The sequence below is a fragment of the Poecilia reticulata genome, linkage group LG21 (assembly GCF_000633615.1).
Source record: "Poecilia reticulata strain Guanapo linkage group LG21, Guppy_female_1.0+MT, whole genome shotgun sequence".
Classification (NCBI taxonomy): Eukaryota; Metazoa; Chordata; class Actinopteri; order Cyprinodontiformes; family Poeciliidae; genus Poecilia; species Poecilia reticulata.
Genome location: NC_024351.1, coordinates 3,660,060 through 3,681,288, shown reverse-complemented (window position 1 = coordinate 3,681,288; position 21,229 = coordinate 3,660,060). Strand labels below are relative to the sequence as shown.

Below are 21,229 nucleotides of genomic sequence, written 5' to 3'. Positions count from 1 at the left end.
GATTATCCTCAAAATTGGCAGAAATGTACTTCTCTTTTTGTTTTCTGTCTATAATGGCCATAATACACCTTCATACTTAACCATTCTGGTATGGCTCCCCCATCTTTGTTTCCGTGTCTACTGGCTCCTCTTAAGGATGACCTGCAGCGCCCTTTGCTGGATGGAGGCCAAACTACAACACTAAAAGAAGCTCTAAGCTGCCTTTGTTAGTGAATSARGTAATTTTATTAATCTAGTGTGTTGTGTGTTCTTGTGTTTCAGTGAAACTGCGTCACCTGGCCCATCATGGTCTCCTTGTACTGCTTCTTCTGTGTGACTTTGATGGGCGGCTGCTTGGAGACGGCTGAAACCAGGAAGTTCATCAGGATGTCTTCGCAGTTGGCCATGCGGTCCACCATGGTCAGCAGGCTGGCTGGGATGTAGTGAGTGAACAGGAAGTGGTAGTATCTGATGCACACAGTGAAGAGAGCTTCAGCGTTCTGGATTCCTCGTTCTGGTCTTTTAAATTCAGAGCTGCTGTTGTGTTGCTCTCGCAGCGTGGGAACACTAGATCACTGTCAGGTCTTTTACCTCCCTGCCAAGGTCTGCACTCGCTCGCTCTTACACACACACACACACACACGCACACGCACACACACCACCTCTAATTCGTGTTGTCTGCTTTTGTTGGCATTTGAGAGTCGAAATAACAAAAGAACTAAGGAGGTGCATTCAGCATCCAAACAATGGAGCGAAGAGAAAGCCGTTTATCTGCGAGACAAGACGCCTGGAATCCCTTTGGAGAGGAACACTCTCGGCTGTTCAATTTACCGCTCTGCTACATGCTCCAACTTCACTTTTTTTTCTTTCAAATTTCATTACTAGTATCACATTTTAAACACTTTTAGATAACAGGGCAGTAGAGRAAGCTRTATTGTTTCACGTTATTCTCTAGTGAATGAAAACGGTTAATGTGGCCGTTTTAAAGGTTTGGCTTGGAGCCGCTTGCAGAACAATTCTGACCCAAAGAGCCAACAGTAATGATGACAGAATGAGCTTCACTGTGAACAACGGACAGCATCTGTCCTCACAGCCGACATGCAGCTGACATCCGGTGAATAACTGCAATGATTAGTGGATAAAACATCGGCACATTCTGCTGATTTTTCATTTATACATTTTTTTATACATTAGAAATACAGTAAAAGTTRCAAATAAACATTGCAATTCATTTTAAAGCAACAAAATAAACATTTTATTGCCTACAACAGCCTTCCTTTAGTGAACACCTGATTATCTTTTTTTTACACATCTGTTAAAATTATCTCCATATTGTGACAGTTTATAATAGAGATAATAATCTCCACTTCCTCTCTGAGCTACCAATGCTGTTTGAAGAAATGCACCAAAAACAACCAATTGGAGCCAAGAGGCGGGGCTTAGCGCTGCCAATCACTTGGGACATCCGCAGTTTAGATAAAAACACAGAAATACATGCAAATAGTTAATGAGAAGAGACATGTCTATTGTATGCATCTTATTATTTGCCATTTTCTTGTCTGGTTGTATTTCTAGAAGCATATTCTGAGTAAAAGAAGGATTCTGTGAATAAAAATAAGTGCAGGGCTTTTTCTGGTCAGCTGGACGTCATTCAGGGCTTTGTACCTGTGGTAAAAAGCTGCTCCTGTAAGTACCATGGAGTAGTCATTAGTCCACTTGGAGGTGTAGCCCCAGCGTGATCTGGAACTATCCCAGTAGTGGCTCCTCGCCGGATAACCCACAATCCGCTCCGGAAAACTTTGCCATACAATGAAAGCAAAGTCCACCTGGGGAAGCATAAAAGCAAAGASAGCCAGGGTGGAAAGAGAAGAAAATTGAGGGTAAATGGAAATCACAGCAGTTGCCTTCTTYCTTCTCTTTTAGCACTTTAGCTTTGCACAGTGTAAGATTTGGAGCCAGCTGTCAACAGAAATGCGATGTAATGATTCCACTTTTAATGTAGCTCTGCCTCTACAGGTGACTGGGCCCAATGTTTTTCATCTGTCCAGCCGTCTTCGTAGCTGTGTGGGGAAATCTGCAGCAAACTATACAAGTCGAATCAGGCGGAGCCGTTTTATATGACAGGCTAAGGTTTGTTCAGGTGGAGTTTCTGGGAATTAGTTGTTGGTGCTTTACCTGCAGCAGGTGAGTGTTTCTGATGTGTGTAATTCCAACATGAAGTCAAACTGGAGTCACAAAAAGCAACTTAAAAAATTCTGAAATGAGCTAAAGCTTTGATGGTGGACGGCGAACGTCAACATTTTATTTTATTTTCCCAGTCTAAATATTGCAATGCTAAAACTCCMCATAYTTCCAGTAGCATCAGTGATTCTGTGAGGATTACGGTGGCTTCCAAACGTGTTGGAAGTGATTTATTTTGATTCCTTAAACAAGTTAGGACAGGACAACGGGTGAACAGAACATGTTTTACACTAAATCATTCTTAGATTACATTAAATCCAAGTAAGCTGCTGTTGGCCACAGCCCCCAACTCAACATTTACAATCACACGTGAAAATGGCTGCAAACAATTCTACAACAGTAAGCTTTGAAAAGCAGAAGTGGAGCCTCCTGCATGACCAAAAAGAATGGAGCAAGTTATTTCTGGATGGCAAGTGAACAATAAAACACTTGACTATTGTACAGCATATACAGTGCTGACCAAACATGCTGGAGCTAAGCTTGTGTTGCAGGGTAACGGGAGTGCTGGCGTGGCCGGGTAACGGGCGGAACTCTGCTGGCGTTGCCGGGGTAACGGGCGGAACTCTGCTGGCGTTGCTAGGTGAGGGGTCAATGTGTGCTGATTTGGAGGCTTCTGACAAAGATAATTCCTCAGACACCAAAAACATCAACTTGTTGCTAAAAAAAACAGCTGGGTGAATTCTTTAAGCATTTGGTCTGTTTTTAGAAGCASTAGAAAGCAAAATGAAAGTATAAAAATGTGCAAAATGTGAATTTACTTCAACTGTAATGTTTCACCTGTAAGATCTTTAATTAGCAAAGTTATCAATTGTATTTACTCAAGTTTATTTATTCTTCTGTAATTTTTTCACCATATTAAAAAAAAACAACCCAGATTACAAAAGTAGATGAACAATATTTAAATTCCTATCGATGACAAAAACACAGCAGTAAAGTRGAAACCTTATGTGGGATTGTGTGGAGCACCTGGCCGTCCTTGAAGGAGTCTGATCCACCTGACAAAGACCCTCCTTTGAATTCAAAAGCACCACTGAGACACGCGGGCAGACACACCAGAGAATAAGGGGATCAGCACATAATGAAATACTTGGCTACACAGACACCGGCGCGCGCACATCACCTGGGGAAGCGGACAGAAAATTAATTACCACAACTGCACGGAAGAAGAGCCGGCGTTGGGGAGGAGAGCCCTGAAAGTGGATGTTCTTTAGTGATACCTTGCGGCTTCTGTCATGAATCGTGTGAGCAATTACTGTAAAGCGGCGGCGCTAAGCCGAGAGAAAGGTTGCAGCTGCCGCTCCCAATGCAGCCGCCGATCAATTGGCGGCGTGTGTGGTTGAGTCTGAGCGCGTCAWAACGTCTCCACGGCCGGGCTGAAAGGATTAATAATATCCTGCAAATCTAATTTTCCCCTCGGTGATGAAGAGGTAAAATGGTGCGTCAATGACAGATTACAGGACTCCTTATTCTTATTCATACTTCTGTTGTTGGGGCATTAAAGATTAGTCCGTTAATTTGCAATGAATGCAGCTCAGTTACTGTGATTTAACACAGAAGTCATTGAGATGTCGTACGAAGTGATAAAAGTACAACTTTGTGTTATACATACTAATAGATGCTACAAGGCCGACATTGATCTACGGATCAGAGGGTCAATCTAGCAATAGATCTGTTCAAATCTCTCCTAACATTTGGGTTTAATGTGTCCAATGTCATGAGATGAGACGGGCACAAGGCATTGTAAGCCCTGGTACYGGCTTCAGTTTCASTGTTTTTCTTTKTCAGAKATTGTTGCTCYGTTGAGCCTGAGGTATTTGACTTATTTGGAAGAAAACTTGCAAAAACTCAGCTTTTTTCTGCTTTTAGAGGAACCAGGGTTGTAATTTATTTCGTTGACTTTTTGTCTAATTCAGTTTAATGAATTTTTTCATACTTTGTTTCATTTTTAGGTCAGAGTATTGGGYAATGAATACTGGAAAWGTTTCTCAGTTTGTTAGTTTTTGATAACTATGACAGCCRTAGGGAGAATTTACTGTTGGTGCAAACCAGTATTTYTACTTTAACAAGTCTTGTTTTAAAGATATTCTGAATCCCAATGGGATTATTGATAATAGCTGAACAAAAATACATATTTTAAATTTGCTGCCTGTTGGAAATATGAGTTAAGGATCAGAATTTGATGGGAATGCAGAAGAAAACTGTGATTTTAGTAAGATTAGCATACCAGCTGATAGTTTAAAATGCTAACTCCATAATCACTTAGCCCATGTTTTAGATTTACCTGCTATTGCTTTACTTTTAATAAATGATAAATGTTTAACAGCAGGAAAACTAGTAAAAAGAGCATTACTGATGTCATTCTGTCTTAAATTCATAGTTTCTCAACAAAAATCAGCAACAAAATTCATAAAATCAGTGAGAAAGTTTGAATTAAGAGACAAAGTCAGAAATTATTAACAAATGTGTTAAAAAATAGAAAGTTAGTGGATGTTCAAGAGGCCCTAAAAAGCTTCTTTTAAAAGCTAATTTTCTTAAACTGGACAAACTGATTTTGAGATAGTTCGTTAATCTGAAGTCTGTTTACTTTTTGAGACTTAAAATCCAAAAGGAGAACAAAATCTGTGTTGATTCATACGATGGTGAGTAAAGCTTTAGATCAATAAAGGTTAGAAATAATATATAAGTATTGGTAACTTTGTGCTTTAGTGGTTAAATAGTAGGTAAAGTAGTAAAAACATTTGAAATCATACTGAAATTAAATTTACATTCAGAAATCTAACATGAGCTGCAACAACTGTAACGTATAATTTAACATTTGCAGGTTAATTGYAGTTTTGCACCGATTCCTGCATGCAGCACCGAATGAGAGGCGTCTGTTTCATCTCCTCTAATCTCTCCTAGTGGAATAAAACTCATTTAATTAACTGAAATAACGTAATCAGCAAACTGGCAAAGTCAAGCTTCGCTGAAATAATGCAATATGAAAAATGCTAATGAATGTTCAATCGTGGCGWTTTTCTCATTCCCTGACCGTATTTAAAGGGCACCAGGAGGGACGAATTGGTCAGAGCATCAGAGATTCACTGATTAGCTTCTTATTGCTCCCGTTTCAGGAAGAAAGCAGCTGCTCCCACTTGGACCTAACGATTATTTTAGTTACCGATTAATTTATCAACTGTTTTAATGATTAATCAATTAATCKGATAAGAAAATTGGCCCATTCTGCAGATTTTATGTAAACCTTTTTTTGTGCAATATTAGAAATACAATTCAAATCTATTAAAAAAAWTTTTTAATTGCCATTCCTTTTGTGTTAAATTTGATTCTTGTATTAAAGATRCAACATTAATGTGAAAGGTTCAGCTCCTTCTGCTTGGTGCAGCATCAGTGCAGAGCAGAGCTGATATGTTGACAATTATTTCCACTAATCAATTATTTATTAGACAGAAAAATGTGATTAATAGATTTTTTTTCACAAACTCTGAACTGGGTGAAGCTGAAACTGCAGCTTGAGTTTTGGGTAGAACTAGGAGTGTCTCGATAATCAATAAATCAATTAATCACATGATAAATTAGAGCAAAATCAATCATTTCCATTTGCATGAATCATCGTTTTTCTCTTTTCTACCAAAAACTAGACGATAAAAGTCTTCAGTCTAGTTCTCTGGTCTCAACTGGCCGGTTTTCATTTTATTTGTTGTTTTATTTAYTTTAAATATTTAAAATTTCTTTCACTTACAGTGTTAAATATTCRTTAGAATTTAAAGTTGATTGAAAATCAAATTTCTTGAAAATGGTCTCAAAACAACAATATTATCATTTATCGCAATAACTTCTGTGAAAATKTATCGTCTAGTAAAAATGTATTGTGACATATTTACTAAGTTTGTTTTTTCCCCTTGTTAAATGTAAAATGTAAAAATGTTTGACAGGTTTAGCTGAAATACTGCTTTGAAAATGTCGTTCACCATTTTTGAGTCACTACAAATAAAGATTAATCGATTACTAAATCAGTTGGCGATTATTTGAATAACCGATTCATCACGATTAATCTGATTAATCCTATTAAAGAACAGGAGTTTATAATCTTCCACAGGCGGTGAATCTGTTTTGTTTTTGTTAGTTTTAGTACATTTACTGATTGAAAACACATCAGATTGTACTTTAAAATGGACCCTGGTACGACGACTCGCGGTTCTTTAAATTGTTTTAAATGAATGCCACTGGAGTGTTTCTGATCCTCTGTTTTAACAACATCTCAGACTTAATCAAATATACTCTATGTGCTCTGACAGAGTAATGATACAGACGCTGAGGTAATGGCTCTGGCAAAACTCCGGACTCCATGAAAGCACTTTGTTTTTCATTAAATCTTACTCAGCCGGCTCTTTACTTTCCTCTTTGAGCCGTAATTGTTGCTATGCATTCTGTCCCTTTAATTGCTCCATCTTTTCTCCTTCCTCTCCATTTCTTGCTTTCTTCTTCACTTTTCAGGTTTTTCTTACATCTTTAAAGTCATCAACAGAAGAATTTTGAAAAAAGAAACCAGATTCTTGCAGGTTGAGCTTCCTTTTAACAGTAAAACACTTTTGTTTACCTCTGAGTGGCTGATGCACCGTTTAGCAACGCGAGGCAATTCATTTATTCTGATCATTATTCATGACTTTACGTGGACGGCTTGTGCCATTTCATCACCGATCAATACTGTGTCAAAGTATCACCTCCTCCTCCTACTGGCTGAAACCGACTGGAAGTGAGACAGAGATCATAGTGGGAAGAGGACAAAAAATGCTTTTTACCAATAAACTGTCCCAGTTTTAACTGAAAGTGAGCATTTGAGTGAGGTTTTGGATTTTTGACTGGTTTTGTTTTATTATAATATTCTACATTGTTATAATTTACCTCCCCATCTATGTTAAAAATAAATGTTTGCAGGTATTTTATTAATTTGCAGCTTTATACTGTTGTAAAAACATTCACTTTGAATGTTTAAAATACTTTTTGGTTTGTTTGTTGTTTTTTTAAGTGTATGTGATTGTGATGTATGAACATTTTATTGAATGATAGATATCTGACATTTCTTTTTAAAATGTTATTAAGGCTTACAGTGGTGGGCACACTTCTGCTAATCTGCTAATTTCAGTTTAGCGCTTTAGCATTTTTGCTAACTTATGTTCCTTTTACTTTTTCCTGATAAATTCTAAAACACTAATTTAATAGGTTGTGAGTAAAGTTAATCTGTGCTTAGGTTTTGGTTATCAACTGTTAAGTATTATTTAATTAGTTAGCTGTTTATATCCATGCTTTTATTTTGAAGTGGGGGACTGTTTACACAGCAGATCCATTTCCTTTTCTCACATTATTTCTTTTTTCTAGCAGTAAGGGCATTAAAGAACATTTACTGTGATGTTTAAAATGGTGCTCAAAGGTTGTAGTCGTTTAAGGGAAGATATAACTGGAATTAAAGTTAGCGCTTTAGCATTAGCCAATTAGCATGTTGGTATAGTGCTTTAGCTGAACTGATGTTTATGATTAATGCTTGAATGTTGGTTCAAATTTTGCTTTTTATATTGCTTAATGCAACAGAAATTAAAATGTTTAACTGTGGACAAACAACCAACAAAACGGAAAATTGTTAAGCTACGCTAAGTAAATCAAATCAAACAACAAAAAGCTTGTAGAACCTTAAAAACATTAAACTAGAATCAAACCGACATTTAAACTGACATTATTTGAATTGAAGTTAACACGTTAGCATTAGCTTCTGTTAAATACTGTGTTAGTGTAGCGCTTTAGCGTTAGCAGGGCTAATGTTTTACAGTTAGCGTAACTCAGTTTACCCAGTTTGTAGGGAGTGATTGTGCAGCCTGACCAAAACCATTTACCTTTTGAATGAATTACTGAAAGTCATTTATTTTTTAATAATTAAAGTTGTGGGACTGCATTCCTTCGCTGGGTGGGAGAACGGTGCGCTAACAGGACTGACTGTGACGAGATTAATTCAGAAGTTGTAATCTTTGTCTAGTGGCGTCGTGTGCTGACAGCATGGCTGCCTCACCTCATTTTCTAGACGAAGTATTTGTGTCCAAGTTCTCTGGTTTGTAATCAATAACTCACCTCATTGGTTGAGAGAACAGAGTCTTCATCCAGACTGAGCACGGCGTCGGTGGTGATGATGTCGTCGTGCGGGAAAAAACGACTGCTCATCGTCTGCAGAGCAAAACGGACACCATCATACATTAATATAGTCTAATGAATCCAAAACAAGAAAAACTTCAGTTCCCACAGAGACAAAGCAGCTTTAAAAAGGTCAAATAAATCTCATTTACTTCATTTTTGAATGATTATTTGTAGGGAGACGTAAAAAATCTGAACTTAATAAACAAATAGTTGTTTCACCCCCAGCTGTGGGTCTGTCGATCAGCGAGCGCGCCTAATAGCTTTTGTGTGACTATCAATTCAGCGCCCGACAGAAAACATTGTGGGCCCAGATCCATCAGCCTAAAGATGGCCGCTGAAGTTATTGACTCGTAATTAAAGCATGAATTATTCAACTGTTTGTTTGGAGAACAAATGAAGGGACAGAAATTGATGTTTGAGGAAAAGGAAAGTTCTGGTTCCTCACCTTAAAAATGTTGAATACATGTAAGCATTATTTTGAACAAACATGGATACAGTCAACTAAAAATATGTTTGTAAATTAACTTCACATTTATCTAATTTACTATCTGCACTCTAATGAGCTTCACTGATTGTTTACTGGACTGCATCTTTAGGCCTTAGATGCTAATTTTTCATTTAGCGCATTAACTAATTTTAGCATATTTAGCCTCCCGTAAATAATTTTCCAGATAAATTCTAAAGTACTAATTTACTTGGCTATTTTGTTAACTTTAAATTAAATGACGTTTGTCATATCAGTTTTACTGAATTTGGCTGAAAAACGTATCAAGATATTTGTGTTTCATATCAGTCGATGTTGATAATTGTTAATTGTTTTAAATGTTGCCAAAATGGTGACGTGACATTTCTGGTTTTATCTGCAGTTTTTACTCCACATTGTTGTTTTTTAGTTTTAATCAGTTACAAGGCAAAACGTTAAACTGCTGCTGTGCCAGTTACTCAACAAGTTGTTGCTAGGTAACCAGAGAGTGAGCGAGTTGCTAGGTAACCAGAGAGTGAGCGAGTTGCTAGGTAACCAGAGAGTGAGCGAGTTGCTAGGTAACCAGAGAGTGAGCGAGTTAGTTGATTCCACCAACTTGGACAATGGAAAGATATATTTCAGTTAAAGATATCGGTTTATGGAAAAATCTTGACGGCAAGATAAAACAATTAATAAATCTCTTTTTGGTTTTTAAAGAAATTTAAAAATCATAACGATGAAGCGATATGGCGTCGAATAAGCTGATGCTATTTTGTGTATTTGAAATATATCTAATAATCTAAGTGAAATAGCCAATTTTCTCCTCATGTTAATAAGGGGAAAATATAAGTTTATACCTTTTTATTCATGATTTCTTTTAGTTAGACTTCAACTTTATTGTCATTGTACAAAGACAACAGTCAATTTTGCAAAGAAATGTTACTGATTTCATTAAAACTATAAGTGTAACTATAGAAACATGTAGTAATAAAACAAACTAGAATAATTAAACAATATATCACTAAATACATATAGTGTTTAATAGTTATCTCAACTATTCCTATTTATTATTGAGTGAATGAAATGAAAAATAAAATAGAAAAATAAAATAAATTAAACATCGTTCAGCCTGGTGAGGACAAATAAAACCTGGCGGCCCGCCAGGCTTACAGTCCTGAAGGAAACCCTAAAATAGACAAACAGCAACAGATCATCACTGCTTTGTTGTCACCTTGGTGGACATGGTGTAAATGTGCCGACAGGAGCTGCAGCTGCAACATTATCAGCGCGTAAAAAGGAAACTCTAAGAAGGCACAAGCCTTCAGTAGAAAGCCGGTTTAGTTCATTACACATGTGCCAGCATGATGCATTAGCGTGCAGGCTGAGGTCGGCTGCACGTTTCTTCACCCAGGAGCCTTAAAAACAAGCCGCTGCTTTAATATTTGTTGGTTTCATCTTGAATTAGCCCAGATTTGATGCCAATTAAATTAATCTTCATTTTAGCTGCTGTCAGATTCCTGGAAATGGTTTTAAGAGAAGTTTATCAAAGATCGTAGATGTCTGAAGGATCACTCAGCTCATCGCCTTAGATTATGAAGCTGCTAGACGCAGAGTTCAAACTTATCAAGACATTTCCTGAAACAGGACATTTAAAAACACGTCAGTTTAAAGCAGACGTGCGATTTTACATTACAGAATCACTTTAAGGTTATTTTTTGGGATTAAAGTGTTACATAATCATCAGTCAGGTGATAAATTCAGCCAGGAAGACAAACACTTCGGTACAAACTGACTGAGTGACGTAATTTTACTTTTTACTTAGATTTTCTCTATTTTAGAGCGTTATCTGATATTTTAAGTCAAAAATGTATTTGTAGATAAAATAATGAGCGGCCCAGAACAACAAAGACGGATCATTAAATAAGTAAAGAAAATGCCTAAAATTGTGTTAGCAATTTAATACGATATAATTTAGGAAGATATTTTAAACTCAAACGTGATGAGTTTAAAATCATCACGTAGACTAAATGGATTCTCGCCATGCAGCGTCTTTATCTTTAACCACATTCTAGACTCATATTTCTATCAGTCCTCAGCGTTTGTTGTCGTTTCTGTTTACCAGCTCAAACATTTTGCTCTCGCTACAGTAAATGCTGGCTTTGAGCCGTCTTATCGGCTGAATCAAACTCCACGGCGGTTTTGTAGTTGTCCGGGTAACCGTCCCACCCCCACTGCTTCCCTCCGGCCGGCGTCGATGCGTTTTGCCTCTGGACTCAGATTAGATCCAGCTGATACCTCTGGCAGTTCAGTGGTCCGTTATCTTCTTCACCTCCCTTCACTCTCTGCATATTTTAAAGCGGCTTATATCTGCTTTCATCTCGTAAATTTCTTCAGATTTGAGATCAATTTGCAGTTTTAAGAGTGATCATTTCTTTAATAATTAACATTTTATGATCACTTAGTTGCTAAATTATGGATGAAACTCCCATTAATTCTGTTATGTCGAAGTTAATATGTTTTGATTTGATGTTTCCTTTGAAACAATGTTTAAAAAAGTCATCGTGCCTCAAGGCTGGCTGCGTCTGCAGCTAAGTGATTGCAGTCTGGGCTCCTGTTTTTCAGCTGATCTGACAGAGATTAAAAACAGCGGAGTGAGGCGGAGTCTGAGCCCGGCAACAGAGAAGAAGTAAAGGTTTGCTGATGGAGTGTAACACTCAGCATTATGGAGTAGAAACAGTCATAACCAACAACAAATTACTGTGCYGCTGCGCCCCGTTGAGACAAATGACACTTTCTGAGCGTGCGTGTTTGTCGTTATTACAGCGGGAGCAAACAGAAACTGAAGCAAACACACCCGAGAGCATCTGTCCTGGCAGCACGACAATATACCGCATGACTAATTATAGGACCGCACGCACCGCAAGAGGCTTTTTACTGTCACCCGTGGAAACGTCGCCCCGGTTTTTCAAGGGGGGGAGACATTTACATGAAAACAAACAGAAGCAATTAGCCGACGAGACGAGAGCCGCACACAGAGAGACGTTTACATAGAGGTCGCGTGGGAGGCTGGGTGTGTGTTTGAGAGGCTGAGCGGTCGCAACTAATGAGAAAATCAGAACAATTTAAAGTGTAAAAGTACCCGAAACAGCTGGGAGGTTATTCAGCTTCTGGGTATTCTTGAAGAAAGACTATTACCCAGTTATGCTGCAAATAACAATATCCGCAGATTTGTACTGTTATAGCTCACAATAAAAGCTGGAATCCTCCAGTTTCACTGCTTTAAGTGTTTGTTTTACCCAGAAACAATAAAACATTTGATGGCAAAGGACAGATGGTTATCAAACTAAACTGTCATTTATCTTGTCCTCCGCTCTGTTAAAGGACTCCTGGTACGTTTAAAGGCAGACATATTGGAAATATGCGGCTTTGATTACATTTAAAACCTTCTCTGCCTGTAAATTTCTTATTCGTTTTCAACAAAATGGAAAAAAAGTTTCACTTTTATTTTCCTTACGCATTTAAAGCTTTTAAATGCTTCTTTATGCAGGTTAGGAGAGGTCTAAAGGTTATTAAAAAACATGTTCAGTAAATGTTTTGCACAAAATCATTATTTTCAGAATGAGCCGTTTCAGGGCGTCTTGTCACTTTAAATCCATTTAACCTGCTGTAGACCCAACTGAACGTTTACACACACGTGAAAATAGCTGCAAGCAGATACGCAGATATACAACCGTGAAAAGCATAAGTGGAGCCTCCTACACAAACAAACATAACCCAGGAAGTGGTTTATGGATGGTAAGTCATCAAAACACTTATATTTTCCAGCAGCCATTGTACAGCAGTAAAACCTGCTGATCAAACATCGTGGAGATTACTTGGGTTGCTAGGTAACAGGTGGAACTCTGCTGGGGTTGCTAGGTAACGGGCAGGGTGACTTAATAATGTGGACGTTTTTGAAATGGCTCCTTTTCCAGAAACCAAAAAACAGCTGGGTGCTTTTTTTTTTTTTAGATTTGTTTTTGAGAACCAAGTGGAAGTCCAGAAAAGAGCACAATCTGAATTTCTAGGTCCCCTTTAAGTAAATTAAAAGTAGATATCACTATTTGTAAGTACTAATTGTCCAATTTCAATTATATTTAAACATATGATGCTCAGGACTAGTTTTAAAAACTTTTCCTAGATCAACATAAAATTTCAAATTTGGACGACGAAAATTAGTTGAAATATCTTCATAAATACCAGATTCCCCCCCCCTCCCCCCCCCCCATTAAAACTAACGGCTAACTTAATCCACAGAGACAAAGTATTGTCATTTATACCATAGAGGCAGGCAGTAAAAGATGCATTTTGTTTTTTTCTAGAACTGCGCTGCTTTGTTAGCTGTTAGCTTAGCTCTGATTTATTCATTTTTCTAGACTTTTGGACACTGTGCAGCTGAAAGGATCTTTGCTCTTACTTTTTCACCTTCAGACAGTTGGTTTGATGTGTAACCGTGGCAACAAGGCGTTTTTTTTTTTTTCTCAACCAACCAGGATTATCTGATTAGCATCTCAAAAGCATCAAACAACACCTAAAGTACAACCTCAAATCCCAGGAGATGAAAAGGAGACTTTATGGAAGAAGCGACACTATTCATGTAAGCTTGAACTTTAGGAACAAGAGTCTTTGTATGGAAGGTTGTATTTAAAAAAAAAAAAAAAAAGTCTTGAGGCTTTAATGTTGGGCTTTAATTTCCTGGAGCAACTTTTGGTAACTATCTTTTTAAAGTGCAGATAAATGTTTTTATCGCTTGAAGTCGACTTCCACAGTAATGGATGCAGAAAGCCAGCAGCTGTTACCTTGGTCTGTCCTTCGATGACAGTGAGAGGCACGCTGGTGGAGGGCCACTTATTTCGAGGAGGTAAAGGTTTGTCACAGTTCCACAAAACCACAACCTACATGAAAAACACACAGGGAGCTGGTTGACATGCTGCCATCAGCGAATCTGGATGTTATTTTATGCATGTGGAGTCAGAAATAAAGCACAAAATTGCAAAAATTTGGATGCTTTTAAAAATATAATTTGGAAAAATGGAGGATCTTTGTTCTGGTAAAGTCTGTAAAGAAGCCATTTTTCTTGGAGATGCGTTTAGTTCGAATGGTCCAGTCAAAGTCCATCTATTAATCTGTGGCAAGACTGGAGAATTGGTGTTTACAGACATCAAATACATCCAATCTAACTCAAGCTGACCAATTTCACAAAGAAGAATGTCTGGAAACGCAGATAATCTGCACTATTAGCAACACACACAAAAAAAATCCAAAGATAAATTAGAAACATTATAAAGTTTTTGGTTTAAAAATGGAAGAGAGTGAAAGTCCATGTGGAACGAAGACTTTTTCAAGGGAATTAAAAACTTGTAAATTAGAAAATTAAAAAATATTCCACAAAATACTGTAAATTTAAAAGACAGGTGTCAAACTCGAGGCCCGGGGGCCAAATCTGGCCCACTGCAGCTTTTTATGTGGCCCTCTAGATTCCAAATTACATCTTCCAATTTTTCACAAATCTGCAAAATTCACACAAAATCAACAAATCTTTTCCTGATTTTACTGCAGATTTACTCAAAATTGGTCAAAAACATTGTTTAAATGACTGCAGTCTTATTTGATGTCAAGTTTTAGTCTGTAAATAAAAAAGTCACATTTAACATCGTCTATTAGCGAGAATACTGTACAAATTCCTTACACAAATTTCTAAATAGTCACCACAAAACATGCAATTCTGATTTGAAAGAAACACTAAATCAATCATAAAATCCTGGAGGAACAATTATTTATCGATATTTTAACAACTTAATTAGTTTTATCAATATATTCTGGCACAACCGGCCCTTTAAGAACATTCAGGCTTTTGATATGGCTCATAATGAAAATGATTTAAATCATGTGAGATGGGATTAATCTTCGTCTTTAACTTGATTTTCAAACTCTGCAGGCTCTAACCTGAAGGTAACTTGCTCACAGGTAACAGCATATTTACGCTTCTCTCGCAAAAATGGGTCATTATGTGGATCCTGGGACAGTTTGGACCCATTTTCCCACCTGTGCACAGAACTTGGACTTGGCCACAGCGATGATGAGCTTCACCACGGGGGAGATCTGGGCCTGCAGAGGAGTTACGGTATGGACCACGGCTGTGAACTGCTGCGATGGGCTCTTACCTGCAGCACAAACAAACAAACGGTGCAGCAGGATGAGCAGGTTACCTTGCTCATCCTGCTTTTCAGACTCCACCACAGATTTCTGGACAAATCAATCCTGATCTCCGCTTCTCTCATCAGACGTCAGCATATCTGTGTCCAGTCGGTTTGGTTTTGGTCTTTCTAATGTTGCTGCTCATTCACTGAGTGCTTCTACGTTGTGAAAACCTATTAAAGCTCATTACATAAGTTATAAACGTTCTCAGATCAGAGGTTGTGCTTTTTTCCATTGTCTGTCGTTTTGACCGACGGCGACCATAAACAAAAATTTTAATTATGACTTTCAGTTGCATTTAATTTTCAAAACAGAAGCAGATGAATGCATGCAACTTTTCTCCAAAGTGACAGTAACTATATATAAACAATGAAATTAAAATATTACACTTGACGTCGATCTGGAGGCTGAATCTGCACTAGAATCTGGGATTACAGGTGAAACTTTTGAAATCAGGGAACATTTCTTCAATTGAGGTGATTAGAAATTGGCAAAACTCTCTGAATGATTGGTTTTCTAAACCCACAAGCCCTCACGTTGGCGGGAGAAAATCCTAAAACAATGGTGTCAAAGTTCAGCTAGCACAACCTGTTAATGCTAAAGCTAGTTAGCATGACATAGCCTGTCACAATAACTAATGTTTTAGGACTATTATTTTAGAAATTTTCTAAGAGAAAAACAAAACAGAATTGTTTGAGTTTGAAAAGTTGAAAGAAAAATAAATTTTGAGATTAACTTTGATGTTTTTCTGAGTTTGAAAAGTGAGAGGGATTGAAAGGGATAGAACTTTTCATAAATTATCTGCCTCATATTAAATTGTCACATGGTGACAGTTTAACAAATATGAATAGAAAAAGTGACATTTTGCAGCTTTAATACACATTTATCTGAATCCTCATTGTGAGCCAAATCCAGTCCAGTCCTGGTCTCAGGTGAAGTTCTACTTGACTAACTTTTTGAAAAAACTTTACTTTCATTTTTACTACTCTGTACTTTTTACTTGAGTAATTTTATTATGAAGTATTTCTACTCTTCAGTAAAATTTCTGGATTTTCTTCCCACTGACTGAAAAAAACGTTTTAACCAAAAATTAAGACGCACACCTGTAGTTTTTGTTAAAGTTTCATAAGTTTTTTTTTTTTTTTTTTTTATAAATAAATTTATTTGGAAAAAAATATTTTAATATTTTGCCTGATTTTAATTTTTTTGTATGTTTGTATTTTTTTTATATGAATTATCGTCATTTTCATCCTTAAAATACCAAAATTTCCACATAACTTTACATCTTGACCTGCCTGTTTATGTAATATTTCAATATTAAATATGACTGATAATTTGATCAGTACTTTTTACCAAATACTTTTTTACTCGAGTAATTTCTCCTTTTACTTGAGTAAAAATGTGTTAAGTATTGTATTGTATACTCTTACTAGAGTCCAATTCTTTGGTTCTCTACCACTTTTAGTCTTACATTATAAGCAATTATAAGAAAGATGGTGTGCAGCCAACAATAAGCGTAGAAATCTATGAAAGATAAATGGAGGAAGACGTGTAAACGTTTGAATATGTAGGCCATCCGAAGCGAGCCGGGCTGCAGGGGGACCAGAACGCCGTCTGTTTGGGAACCGGGAGCCACATCCTCATGGAGAAGTGAAGAGCTCTTTATGCAGCTCTATCCATCTCGCCGACGCTCCCATCAGCCGTCTCAGGTGGGCTTGCTGGTATTTATGGAAGCAGGAGCTTTGCCCTTGTGGGGGTCACACAAACGGGCGCCTGCTTTTGGTTTCCTGGAAAGAGCAACGCAGCTCTGATTAATATTAATTAGCTAATGTTTTCCAGCAGGGCAGTTTAATTGGAATGATTTAAAACTCGCCTGATGTTTGAGAAATGTGGATTTATGTCTGATTACAGAAATGTTGCTCATTGGAAACACCCAAGTTTGGTTTTAAGACACAACAGGTCTGCTGCAATAAGTAAGAAATTAATCGCATAATAAATTAAAAAGAGCAATAATTTCAATTTATTTTACTTTTTTCTTTTTGTACCAAAAACTGGATGAAAAAAGTCTTTAAAAAAGAGTTAGTTGAGAACAAAACAAGTATACATTTCTTTACAAAGACTTCATAACTCATTTTATTATTTCTGTTTTGTTTATTTTGTATATTTTAAATGTCTCCCAGTTCCAGAGTTAAATTCTAAGTTTTGTTAGAATTTAAAGTTTTATTTTTGAGAATGTGTTCTTGCATTATTACCAGAAAATGGTTTCAAAATAAAAATATTATAGTTTATCACAATATTTTCTGAGACAATTTATCATCTAGTAAGATTTATCATGACGTTTTCACTGCAAACAACGAATAAGAAAGAAATAAACTAATTCAGATGCAATTTGCTTTAAAATTTATCACAATGGACTGAATTTCAAAATTAAAACATTAAATATTTTAATTAAACTGAAGTGCGAGTCCAGCTGAGATTTAGCTTTATGCTATAGTAGACGCTAAACCAAATTAATTTTAGCATTTTTTTTTTTGCTTTTTTAAAATGTCAACCATAAAATTGAAACTTTTTTTAAAAAGACAAAAACCTTCAGCGCTTATTAGAGCCACACATTGATGGAAGAAAACATATTTTTAGAAACTCATTTGGTTAAATCCATCAAATCTAAATCACAGGAACGACTAAGCTGAGCAATAATTACACATTTACCCTTTTCCTTAAAAAGTATTTTCAAATTAAAAGACTTGAATAAAGGAGAAATGGCTGGCGGCTCAGCTAAAGGTCATTGTTGCAAAGCTAATGAGCCATTTCACTTTTGTTGCATTACAGCCACAAACTAAATCTTTTTATTGTGATTTTCTCATACAGAGTGAAAGGAAAACAAAGCGTAACTTTCTGTTATTTTAACAACTGAACTGAACTCAAGCTGAGCTGCAGCTTCTGCCGTCGTATCAAGATATTCGTCCTGCTCCTCAGGCCAAAACGTCTGAGCAGCAGGTCAAACTTTTTCCAAATGTCAGGCAGAAGTTGCAACTGCTTTGCCATCAGAAGTTATGGAAAGGTAGCAGAGTGAGACGGCCGAACACGCGGCGCTGACGGTAAGTTATTCCCCCAGCAGCAGCAGCAGAAATAGTGATTTACTGCAGAGGCATAAACAAAATGGCTCCCTGCTCTGCACATCCTAACCCGAGTGTCCACAACTCCTGCGAGGAAGACAAACATCGATCTGAGTTACAGCCGGAGTCCAGGGAGAATCGCTGCGGTCGCCGCTCACACACCCACGCAGCCTGCAGCTCAAAGTTTCAAACTCTGCTGCCGTCCGACGCCATTTAGATTCACATTACAAACATTAAGAGCTTTTTATCTTCAACACGTCTTCAATCTGGGAGAAATGTTCAGCTGTAAAGCTTCAGAAGATTCATCTCTATGCTTGGAAAAAATGGATTCCGTCTTAAAGCTGCAGGATGCGACTTTATCAAAAATATGTTTTCCTTGTTTATTAAAACTGTAACCATGTTGTTACAGTACCGTATGTATTGGGGCCGTTGTAGACGGATAAATCAGGAGCACATTTTCTGCCAAAATTAGTCAAAACTTTGCAAAAATAAAAAAATTTCTGAACTGCAAAATTTAAAAGCTTATCTCAGAAATGTAGACAAAACATGGAACTTTCTGAACTACAAAAGTCCAAAATTTGCCACCAATTTTTTTTAAAATCTGTCAAGAAAATTTTAGAAAGAATTTTGACATTTCTGAACTACAGAAGTTGAACATTTGTTAGAATTTTTATTTTTTTCATTTTTACATTAATCTAATAAAATTTCTAGAAAAAATGTGTTTGAAAAGTCAAAGAAAAAAATAAAAACGTTTAAATTAATCTAATAAATTATTTTAATAATCTAAAAAAAATTCTAGAAAATACATGGAAATTTCAGAAATACTGAAGTTGAAAAATTGCTATAAAAAAACACAACTCACATTTTTAGATAAATTTTTCTAGAAAAAACAAGAAAATTTCTGAACTACAAAAGTTCAAAATTTTCTAAAAACAAAAGAAAAACTAGAAAACGTCATTGGTTTTGGAGGAAATTTGCTCCTGTTTCTCTAACTTCAATGAACCAATGAGCTATCGAAATGTAATAATTTTACCACATATTTTAAAAGATGAATAAAAGTGAAGTAGTGCAGCTTTAATCTGGATGTTTTTGTCAGAAAAACTAATTTCAAACCACGGTAAAAGTGGCTCCCCTGCAGAAACTTTCACTGCTTTGCGCTGAACGTTGTGATTTTCTTTCTGTCTTCACTCAGTAGGAATTCAAATAACCTTAAATGAGTAACCTGGGGATATTTAAAGGCCACATCAGGGTTGAAAACATCCACAAGCAGATTGCTCACTTTTGTTCCTTTGTTCACGTTTCGCTGCGGATGCACTAAATAAAATAAACAACAGATTAGTCCTTGACTTCAGACTTGCTTGCAGGAGCCTGGATATTTCATTCCAAGGACCTTTCGCGCTCGTTTGTCTCCAGCGGTGGGCGGTGTAGGTGGACCACGGTGCGCCTCCTGGCTCCAGCTGCCCACGCTTCATTACTTTCCCTCTGAGCTGTCTGCGCTCTCCGTTTCCTACAGTTTTCCTGGCCAATGCGGCAAACATGGACCGACCAGATGGAGTGCAACGGGCTACCCAAGGTGAAATCACACTCTCGGCTCCGGTTCTCATGAGGGGAATCGCACCTCGGCTGACCCTCTTCATGTACCTTCAGCCAAATCTTTGGGTTTTAGACCTTTTCATCACAAACAGCGACTGAGCCAAACATATAAATGTAATGCCTTAACTCCTGTAGTGCCAAGAAGAAAGTTTATTTTTCACAAAATGGAGTGAGCCTCGAATGGGTTGGCACCAGATCTGAGCCCGGAGCAAAAGCAAATGTCGCCCAGCCAACAGGCGATAAATTTGCATAACGCCGTATTAGGGCTACTGCAGATTTTTTAAATTTCTGTGAAAAAAAAGTCAGAAAATTTAGGATTAGTCTAGGATTCTTTCTAGAAAAAAACATGGACATTTCTGAGTTTCAAAAGTTGAAAATTTGCTTAAGAAAAAAAGAAAAAACTCCACAATTTTGAGATGAATCTCAGAAATCTTATAGAAAAAACAAAGTTTAAAAAATGTCTTCTTTTCAAACTCAGAAATGTCCACATTTTTTTCAAGAAAATTTCTGACTCATCTGAAAATTTTAGATTTTTTTAGCAAATTATCAGAAATTTTCTTGTTTTGCTTAAAAATTTCATTAATTGTTTTTCATAACTCAAAATTTCTGCATTTTTAGTGGAAATTTACTCCTTCTTGGCCCTTTTACGCAGTTATGAATTTGCACCTAACCAAGACAGATGCAAAAACGTAGCTAGCCTGTTAGCAATGGTATTAAATTTCTGCCCCAACTCAAACTTTTACATGAGAGAAAATTTAAGACCTAAAATTATTCTGACTGATATTAATAATATTTCATCTATTGAGGATTTTTAGTGTAATTTGAAGACATCTATAGAGAATCAGTGCTTACCCAGGATGGCGTAGTAGAAGGGGAACTGGGCAGGGTCAGTTGAGTACTGCGGGAAGGCGAAGAGACCGCCAGGTAGGAAGTTCCACAGCAGGTGATTTCTGGACACGCGAGACTCCACTCTGTCCTGAATGATCTGGAGGAGGGAGGAGACGAGAAAACGCAAGAAACAGACAAAAATAACATAAATCCCCAAAAATAAACGAAAGTTAATTTGGGATAGAAACTGAAACAAAAGCCGCCTGCAGATTTCAGGTAAAAAAACCCACTAAAGTCAGATAATTGGAGCTAAAAGGAATCACAAAATCTTACCAAGTATTTTGATCTAGTTTTAAGTGCAAATGTCTTCACACACTTAAAATAAGACAAAAGTAAATAAGTAACTTTTCAACAAGATATCGAAGCCTGTTTTAAGTCAATAATTCCTAAATATTGGTGGAAAAGTTCTAGTTCTACTGGCGCCGTTACCTAGCAACGCCAGCCAAGCCCAACCCGTCACCTAGCAATGCCAGCCAAGCCCAACCTGTCACCTAGCAACGCCAGGCAAGCCCAACCTGTCACCTAGCAACGC

The 21,229-nt window shown here is 37.1% G+C and overlaps 1 protein-coding gene across 4 annotated transcripts in view; it reads right to left on the bottom strand.

The window, feature by feature from the left end:
* Positions 1-21,229, bottom strand: part of LOC103457265 (exostosin-1) — a 227,031-nt gene that overhangs the window by 3,367 nt on the left and 202,435 nt on the right. For all 4 annotated transcript variants that reach the window (XM_017302278.1, XM_008397276.2, XM_008397275.2 and 1 more), the window contains 6 exons: positions 20,662-20,794; positions 14,948-15,066; positions 13,702-13,797; positions 8,338-8,430; positions 1,645-1,805; positions 276-447 (listed from right to left, as the gene is read on the bottom strand). In XM_017302278.1, the coding sequence (XP_017157767.1) occupies positions 276-447; positions 1,645-1,805; positions 8,338-8,430; positions 13,702-13,797; positions 14,948-15,066; positions 20,662-20,794 (774 nt within the window). The remainder of the gene's footprint in view (positions 1-275; positions 448-1,644; positions 1,806-8,337; positions 8,431-13,701; positions 13,798-14,947; positions 15,067-20,661; positions 20,795-21,229) is intronic.